At 26.1% G+C, this 9,975-nt stretch overlaps 2 protein-coding genes across 3 annotated transcripts; one reads left to right on the top strand and one right to left on the bottom strand.

The window, feature by feature from the left end:
- Positions 1 to 116: 116 nt before the first annotated feature.
- On the top strand, positions 117 to 4,496 carry Faf2 (Fas-associated factor 2). Of its 2 annotated transcripts, none has more exons than XM_015318600.2 (8): positions 117 to 443; positions 523 to 603; positions 696 to 924; positions 993 to 1,179; positions 1,465 to 1,638; positions 1,726 to 1,821; positions 1,906 to 2,218; positions 2,312 to 4,496. In XM_015318600.2, exons 1-8 carry the CDS (start codon positions 384 to 386, stop codon positions 2,474 to 2,476), a joined length of 1,305 nt encoding a protein of 434 aa, XP_015174086.1. In that variant the 5' UTR covers positions 117 to 383; the 3' UTR covers positions 2,477 to 4,496. The 2 variants fall into 2 exon arrangements, with proteins under 2 accessions (XP_015174086.1, XP_089028752.1); XM_089172626.1 differs by having other exon boundaries at positions 425 to 443; positions 675 to 924.
- A 591-nt stretch (positions 4,497 to 5,087) lies between these two features.
- On the bottom strand, positions 5,088 to 6,798 carry LOC107065086 (serine/threonine-protein kinase RIO3). Its single transcript, XM_015318406.2, has 5 exons — positions 6,640 to 6,798; positions 6,243 to 6,367; positions 5,979 to 6,163; positions 5,547 to 5,647; positions 5,088 to 5,365 (listed from the first exon to the last, which is right to left on the bottom strand). Exons 2-5 carry the CDS (start codon positions 6,335 to 6,337, stop codon positions 5,102 to 5,104), a joined length of 645 nt encoding a protein of 214 aa, XP_015173892.1. The 5' UTR covers positions 6,338 to 6,367; positions 6,640 to 6,798; the 3' UTR covers positions 5,088 to 5,101.
- Positions 6,799 to 9,975: the final 3,177 nt, after the last annotated feature.

The raw sequence follows: 9,975 nt of genomic DNA, 5'->3' as shown, positions 1-9,975 counted from the left end.
GACTACCAATAACAATATAGGAGTTCATTGATTGGTGTTCGTTCGATAAGCAAGGATGTGACGTCATTAGAAGTCGTGTCGCATGAAAGAGAACCTTGAAATTGTAAATTATCGTAAAGAGACATGACATCGAAAACATTCGGCGGAAAGCAAAGAAATGAGACAAAACGTATTGTAACGTTAATAAGTGTTAACCCGTGAAAACTTCTGATAAATAAATTAAAAGTTGCATTTCTTTGTAATAAATTTACAAATGTTCGCACAGTTTGTTCGATATTTTGATCGTACATTCATTCTTTGTATCAGCTGATGAATTTACTATAACGTGTGAGGAAAGTTTTAAAAAATTCATATTTACACATTTCATCGACAGAAATATTGTCATGGCAGACCTCCTAGAGGAATTAAATGGTGATCAGACTGAAAAGGTTATTCAATTTCAGGTAAATTAATATATTCTTCAATGTTATAATACAAAGTATTAGTACCAGTTACTGTATTGAATGTACCTATTATTTTTAGGATTTGACAGGAATAGAAGATTTATCTATTTGTAGAGATGTTCTGCAAAGGCATAATTGGAATTTGGAAGTGGCTGTTCAGGTATTAACGAATACCATCCTGATAGAGAATTGTTCAACATTTAACTCACTTAATAATCCATAATGAAAAAGCATTATCTTATGTTATGGTAGGAACAATTAAATTTATACGAAGGACGTCCTTCAATGTATGCACAAGATTCACGATCAAGACCACCACAAGTCGTTGACGATAGTAGTTCTAGAATATATTTTAACCACGCAGCTGGTTCGAGTGGTGGAGGAGGTGGTCTTCTACCTTATATCTTTTCTATGTGTTATAATATAGTAAGCAGTATCTTGCAGCTAGTTCTAGCAATATTTAGATCAGACGTCAGGCCCAGTACGTATAACAAACATAATTGAAACATGAAATAAGTACGTGTCCATTAAATATGCCTTTTTTTCAAGTTTCGTCTGATCCAGTGGAAGATGTAATGACATTCATTAGATCTTATGAGGAACGTTATGGCATTACCCATCCTGTATTTTATCAGGGTTCTTACAGTCAAGCTCTATCTGATGCCAAACAAGAATTAAGATTTTTGTTAGTTTATTTACAAAAAGATGAGGCCCAAGATACTGATCAATGGTGCAGGTAATTTTTGCAATAATTAATAATAGAAATAATTGTGCTGTTCACATGACAATGTTATTAACTCTAATTTTTATTAATTAAATAATTTGATTAACCCTTTCACATACAATGACGTCTCAGAGACGTCAAGAACTGTCTTTGGCGAACAACGTTCAGTATACTATTAAATTAGCTGTTTCGGTTGGGCATCGATGCTGTTTTTTTTATATATTATATAAATATAATAAATAAGGAACGAATTAGATACAGTCATTTGTTTTAACATCGAACAAATTTTTACTTTAGAAATACATTAAACGATCCTGAAGTTATACGATATATAAATACTCATACATTATTTTGGGCTTGTAATGTACAATCTGGAGAAGGCTATAAAGTTGCAGAATCTCTTAAATCTGGTTCTTATCCTTTTCTGGCTATTATCGTTTTGAAAGACAACCGAATGACGATAGTTGGACGGTATGTAGGAAAAATATACTTCTTCATTTATCATAAAACATAGTTAACAATTTAAGCTTATATATTTTAAAAAAATTAATTTTCTAGAATGGAAGGTACACCGTCTGCTGCTGATCTAATATTACGTTTACAAACAATTATTCAACAGAATGAAATTAATTTAATTCAAGCACGTCAAGATAGGTAAACAAATAACTTTTATTAATTATATGAAATTGGCTAATTATTAAACAAATAAGATTTAATATAACCATTTATGCATTACAGAGCAGAACGTAGCGCTGCACAGTCATTACGTCAACAACAAGATCGTGCATATGAAGAATCATTACGTGCAGATCAAGAAAAAGATCGTATAAGAGAGGAAGAACGTAGGGCTAGAGAAGAACAAGAAGCACGTGAAAAGGAACAATTGAATGCACAGGAACAAGAAATAGAAAGAATTCGTCTTGAAAAAGAACTTACTGTGGAAAAAATACCTGTAGAACCGGAACCTGCTAATCCTAATGCTTGTCACCTACAAATTAAATTGGGTGAAAGGACAATGAAAAGGCGATTTCTTATGTCTGACACAATTGAAGTAATATGATATTTGATTTTTGTTTTTTTTTTTTAATTCTTAAGTTTAATTTTGCAAGAATAATTATTATAATGACTAATATATTATTTATAGGACGTATATCATTGGATATTTAGTCAACCGGATTCCCCTGCAAGTTTTGAAATAACAACGAGTTATCCTAAAAGAATTCTATATCCATGCAAAGATATCTCAACTTTATCATCGGCTGGCTTAACCCATAGAGAAGTTTTGCATGTTAATGATTTAACTGACTAACCTTGATTAATAATTCATAATTCATTCTTAATATTTTAAGTATCATTCCGATAAAAAGATGATACTATCACAAGAGAAACTTATCAAAAGATTATATATATATGTATATGTATATGTATATGTATATGTATATGTATATATATATATTTGATACATTCTAGTATTTTATGCAAAGTTCAGTCTACTGAAATGAGAAAATAATTATACAACAATGTCATTATATGAACAGTATGATAAAAAGATAAGAATTTAAAAATGTGTTCGTTGTGTTATAATTTTGGAGAGAATTATTGGTGTTTACATATGGCGGCCATAATTTATGTATTCTTTGAAATATTTAATTAGAAAAAGATTTAATTTTGTTGAAAAATCTAGAAAATAATAACGTTTTTGTTTAAAGTACAGATAAATGTGCATTATAGTTTGCTTGAGATAATTTATATACATATATATATATATATAACATATATATATATATATATATTAATAAAGTAAAGTATTTTATTTTAAATCCTTATGCGTTACTATCATATAATCTAAAAGATTGATATAAAGGAAAAGATTTATGTACAATTAAAAGAAAAAAAAATTTGTGTGTGTCCAAATCATATTGGTCGTACATAAAATATATAAGATTATATAACGCAAATAGCATTTTATAAAAATAAAGAATATATTGATTTAAATGGGACTTAGTAAAAAAGAAAAAGATATAATGTGTGTTGGGTTATACATTATGTTTCTATTTTATTAAAAAAAAAAAAAATATATATATATATATATATCTTACTTTTAGTATTTAATTGGCATTTATACTATTATGTACAAAAACAATGCTAACGCCATTGGTTTTATTGCATTTAAATATTATTTAATAAATCTGTAACACGTTTCTACATTGCTTGTTATTATGCAGATAAAAATGGTATTATTAAAACAAAACTAATTTTCCTGCATATGAAGATTTATGCAATTATCCGCATGGCTATGTAAATATAGCATAGATAAAAGAAAGCAGAATGTTTAAGAAAAGTATAAAATATTTTCTAGCTTTGTATATTGGTTGTATTAACCAAAGATAAATGAAACAATTAGAATCTATATTTAAGTAATTCATTATATATATATATATATATATATATATATATATATACTCTTAACATAACAACAATGTTGACCTTTTTGTTAATTCTTTTTTCTTTTATTTATATAAATTATATGAAATTATATAAATTAAAAAGGCGATTAAGTTAAATTTTTTTAAATTATTGTACAAAAAAAAAATTGTATTGAATGAAATAGGTAATGCATTCCTAGCATTTATATATATATATATATACAATTTATTTAATTAAAAACAAACTAACACTACCTGAAAAAGAAACAAATATGATATATATATATATATATATATATATATATATATATATAAACTTATCAAGTGTCTAAATATTTCATGTAATCATTTTCTTTCTTACATTCTTGCTTTCTAACGTTTCAAATATTTAACGTATACGTAAGTATATAAATGTTAATAACTATAATAAGTACAATTAACATTACAAAAAAAAAAAAAAAGAAAAATTTCATATATATATATTTTATATCCAATAAATGAATTGGAAAATTACATTCATTGCAAATGGGATTTAAATTTAAATAAGGATAATTAATATGATTTGATGTGTTCTTTTTTTTTTTAGTAAGACACAAGACAATGCGGATATTATAAACATAAAGGATGTTATTAAATAAAATTTGGAGTATCTTTTCGATTATTCAATTTTTAATGATAATATTATTAATTAATATATAAAGATTATATTGCATTATTAAAAAAAAAAATTTTAAAAAAAATTGTTTTACGTTATATAAATTTGTCCATAATTCATATAATAATTTTCTATATATAGTATTATATTTTTAACATTTGATTTGATGCAATTAAACCAATACCATTCCTACAAATTTCTAGTCTCATCTTACTGAAACTTTCTTTTTGTTGATTAATACTTTATCATTTAAAAAAAAAAAAAAAAAAACTATTTATATATCAAAATATCAAATGTTAATAATAAACAAACTTATCTATCCAAATCATGTAATTTTCCGATATTTATATATATTTCCCACGTACGTATTGTAATTTTATATCAAAAAACAAAAAAAGGTAAGGAACGGTTTCTCTTACGAATAATTTACAGTATAAATAAAATAAATAAATTAAAAAAAAAAAAAAAGAGTAAAAAAGATGTTGTATATGGTAAACAAAATACATGATTAAGTATCTTGAAAATACCATAAATTGATACTTCAACGATTAAATTTTATTTCGCGAACAAATATAGAAGATATAAATATAATCAAATTTCAATAATTATAAACTTTATCATATCAAATACTTCTATAAATAATATCAAGCATTTTTTGTTTTTTTTTTCTTTTTTTTTCTTAGATTTTACAGTGTATTGCAATAAAAATAATATAAATTTAATAAAGAATACAATAAAAAAGGAATATTGCATTTTTATCACATAAAACTAAAAAACAAGAAAAAAAAAAAAAGAGAAACCAATAATAATAATAATAATAATAATAATAACGGAGTATGTACTTTTTGATAATTTATTTATTATGAGGTCTTGTCTTTGCTTTTTCTTTTGACCATTGTGCATGACTGTGAGCTCTCAAACTATTAAATACCTTATTATTTAATTTAACGTCAAATCCAGCTGTATCTCCCGTTTCAATACCAGGTGGAAATTTAAAAACCCTGCATGCATTTATTCTCGATGACATTAACATATCATGCTTCGTTACAATCTGTGATCCTTCGCCTACTTTTTTGTAGCCACAACGAGGTATCGAAGCATATTCCTTTTCTATGCTCTAAAATATTTACACATTATATATCACTCTTTTATTAGAATTATTTCACAATATGTATCATTTCATTAAATATATTCATTGACAAAATAAAAAACTTGTCATTATTTATAGTATTTTTTTTTCTTTTTTCTTGATATTATAACCTATACAAATAAAATTCATTATATAATATATTACTTACTACAAAACGGTCAAAATCTTCATTTCCATTGTCAGTATCTGTTTTTCTTTCATCAGGATCGTCAAATGAAGACATTCGATAGTTGGAATATGAAATATTTACTATGACAGAAACATTGATATAATTAATACACATATTTGATATAAAAATTAGATATATAATATTAGATGAACCGAGAAAAGAAATGTCGTTTCTACAAATGTCAAATTTTGTATATATATATATTTTTTTTTATCAATAATCGATTGATTTTTATCAAATTGATATTAAAAATTTACATACTAGATGAAGAAAGTTTTAGTTGATAACAAGGTTAATAATGTTATTGATTAAAAATATCAATTTGTTAGAAATTGTATTCGTTTCAATTTAAGGTTAGAATGCGACATTATTTTTCTGGTCCATCTAATATATGTATATAAAAATGTAAACCTTTAGAATCACGATTAACCTTCGTTTCAGTATGTTTTAACATAGTATCATATTCTCGATTATATTGAGCTTGCAATAGCTGTGCAATTACTGCATCATTATCAGTATCATTTGGTGGTTCATATGTATCATATATTTGTGTCATTTGTTCTTTTTTTAAAGAATCTTGGAATTTTTCATACTCTCTATGTATAAACAATTTAATATTAAGTAAAATATATATATATGTACAAATATATTTGATATATAAATCAATACAATTACCTTTCTTGTAAACTTTCTGCAAGTTGATCAGAACTTATTTCCAATAAACTGACAGGTCCTTCGACAGATTGAATTTTTCTCCAAGGTGAAGTCATTATTGGAATATGATATCTATGTTAAAATTGCTAAACAAATAATAAACTCCTTTTAAATACATTCAATTGCAACTAATTATGAAATAGATAAGATATTGATCATTACTAGATAGATAAATGAAAAAGATTGATATGTTTATATTCTGTCTGTCACATGATACTGAAGAAATCATTACAAAGATTAAAATATCGATATCAGTTGCAACAAAAGGTGTAATTTTCAAAAAGTAATGAATAATTATTCGATGAATTTAAATGTTTATATAAATATAAGGATATTTTGTTTTACAAAATAAACTTACCACTGAGAAGAAGGAAGAGACAAACCTTTCTAATAAAACGTTTATAACGTTGAGAAATATGTTTGAAAAATAAAGTATAATATAAAAATAGAATCACTAGTTGACTTACACGAGTACTAAGTCTAAAGTATATGGTAAGTGACTGCCTACAAATTTAACTTTGTGTCTACACAGTTAGATGGAGCGTAATACAATTTGTTTTGTATACATATATATATATATATATAAGTACTGTTCATTCGTTGGACAGCTGTCACTCGCATAAAGATGGAATCCCTATACGGATCTCATTGGCTACAACGATCAGCCACTTTCTTATTCCTGCTGAATATTTTTGAAATGAAAGTCTTTTATTATTTACTTTCTTTGTAAATATTATTAAAAGTGTGCGCCTGTTCGTATGCAACCCTCCAGATACACTTTGAAAATGTTGCTTACGAGCGCCATCTGTCGGGGCGAAATTTTTACTGCCCGATAGATAGGCAACCCGTCATACATACGTGTATAAACAGTTTTGACTGCAAAAATATTCCGTCCCAGTAGATGGCGCTCGCAAGCAACATTTTCAAAGCGTGTCTGGAGGGTTGCATACGAACAGGCGCGCATTTTTTATAATTAATTTTAATAATTAAATAAATAATTAGTGAATAATTTTATGATTTTGAAAAAGGATGAAAAAAATAATGTTTTTTTTTATTAAATCTTTTCAGATTATTTAAAGATCTTAAGATGTTACATTATCTGAGTACACACATTTTTAAAGAGTATGGAAATAAAAGAATTACTGATATAAAACTTATAATAATTTGTGAAAACTATTTCTTTTTAAATGTATGCATTGAATGAAATTTTCTGTATGATAAGTTTATATTTGGTTAAATCTCATAAGATAAAAATAATACCACACACATTTCTTTACTGACCATTCAAACAATCTTTATTATCTGTTATCTTTCTTACCAACGTATGGTATGATATTAATATATTGCACATTCAAGAGACTATCTATTTTTATATATAATTCTTAATATGTATCGGTAATATCTAAATGTGTATATTCTTTTCAAAAGAATTATGATTTTATATATAATTCGTATATTTAATAACATTGATTTGTCACACGTTGTACTAAAGAAAAAAAAATAATTTGAATAAAGTATTTCAAATTTGAATGATTAAAAGTTTGAAGATGGCAATTCTTCAAAAATAAAGGAATAACAAAATATTGTTATTTTTCTATTACAGTAAATTAGTTAATAATTTTCCTCATTTTAAAATACCTGAAGATTATCCTTTTACCTACGGAGAGGTTGATTGTGTGGCGCTGTATTTATATGATGGACTTCTTTGCCGTGGTATATACATATGTCTGTATAAAAAGAAAATAAATTATTAGAAAAAAATGGGTATTAAAAAGAAAAAAAAAACAAAAAACACCTATAAAAATAAATAAAATAACATTACGTTAATTATACAATATATACATAAATTATTAAATCAGAAAAATAAAATGAGATAACATTTAAAAATGACTTTAGTAGTGCATAGTATGAGGTGTATAAATAAGTTCCCGCGGTCAATTAGAAATAGCAACAAGATACCAACCGATGCTGCAATATATTCTATTGTTTAATTTGTTTCCATTAATTGAGATAATAACTTAACTTGTCAGAACTTTAATATCATCATACAATTAATACGATTAATAGAAATGTTTTGTTGTAATTAAAACGTGAACGTTGTTAAGTTTATAAATAACTAAAAGAGTTAAAATGTCTTTCGGAAATGAAAATGCGACGAATAAGAATAAAATTGTAAGAAATGTATAAAATAAAAATAGAAAGTTATTTAAATAAGTTATCTTTAATACATCCATAATATAACATATTTAAGAACAATTATCTTTCATATATTTTTGTGTGTGTCAGAGTTTTGATAGCTTCCGGCAGACTTCTAACGGTCTTTCATCAACTCTCTTTCTCTGTGAACAAGATTGGCTCCATAATGAACGTATTTGAAAATGTATGATATTAGATAAAGAAAAAGATAAACAAAGTGGACAGTTTACTGTGATTAATGTAAAATTTGCAACGCGACGAAGAACTAAACGAACTAAGCATCGATGCTTCAGAGATGAGTACAAATACTCATTGCTTAGAGTACGAAGATAAAATCCACTTAACATGATTGAGATAGGACGAAGATGACGTAGTCGTGAGGTTCGTTTTCTACCTTTCAAAGCAGAGTTTGCATGCTCCTTAGTTAGCTACGTGTTAGTAGCACCGTGCTATTGGCAAATCAAGATCCGAAGGAGCCACCTACAACGCTGCTGTTGCTGCTGTACTTTCGTGCAAGTCTGAAGAAAAAGGTGAAGATGGAAGTGGTGGTGGTGGTGGTGGTGGTTATGGTAGAGGAGGAAAAGGATGAAGAGGAAGAGAAGGTGGTAGATCTGGTGGAGGTGGAGTTGAATGAGGAAACGAATAACTTTCTCGTGTATATAAGCTTCTTCCTATCGGAATGCTTCGAATAAAAAGAAACCATTTAGGGGTTGAAATCAATCCTGGGTAAGGAAATGATCGATATCCAGTTAACCCATTAACTGGTAGACATATTTAGAGCGTCTTGCCTTTAATTTTGAAAAATATAATAATATTCATTAATTTAATATTAATTATACACATGTGTTCAATATTTTTCAATATTTTGTGTTACTAGGGAAGTTACTGATATAATATTGTAATGTTATTTACAATAATTGATAATTCATGTTTTTTACATCATATAAATATTTGATTCAATTTTTTGAATAATTCTTAACGCAAATAATCATTTGTAATTAATCTAAAATTGCAGCACACACAAACACACACACACATACACACTACGAGATATCTCGTAGTTGTCAGTCAATGGTAAATGCACTCACAAAAATTGCATTTAGAATCCTAATCGTTATCCCTATCTTTTATCATATGTGTTATACAAAAGAAAGAAGGATTAGATATAAATGTTGAATAATTATGTTTTTTTTTTCGTTGGTAATTAAAAATCTGTAAATATTTAAATCTTTTTATATATATATATAGACACAATCTTTGAATTACTTTGTAGGTAGTTAACGACTACTGGAGAATTAAGTGGTTTACTTTTCTTTCTTTTAATTGCTTCAAGCTCGTAATTACACTTAATTATATTCAGAAAAGAATAAAAAAAAAAAAGAAAGAAAGAAAGAAATAGAAAAAGAAAAATGAAAGAGAAATAAAAAGAAAGAAAGAACGAAAGAAAGAAAGCGATGAAACGTTGATCTTTCATTTTGATAAGACGAAAGAGAAAATA

The sequence above is a fragment of the Polistes dominula genome, unplaced genomic scaffold (genome assembly GCF_049000335.1).
Source record: "Polistes dominula isolate Pdom_NZ unplaced genomic scaffold, Pdom_raw_medaka contig_28, whole genome shotgun sequence".
NCBI lineage: Eukaryota > Metazoa > Arthropoda > Insecta > Hymenoptera > Vespidae > Polistes > Polistes dominula.
The sequence above is the reverse complement of the archived record's forward strand: the minus strand, read 5'-3'. Positions and strand labels throughout refer to the sequence as shown.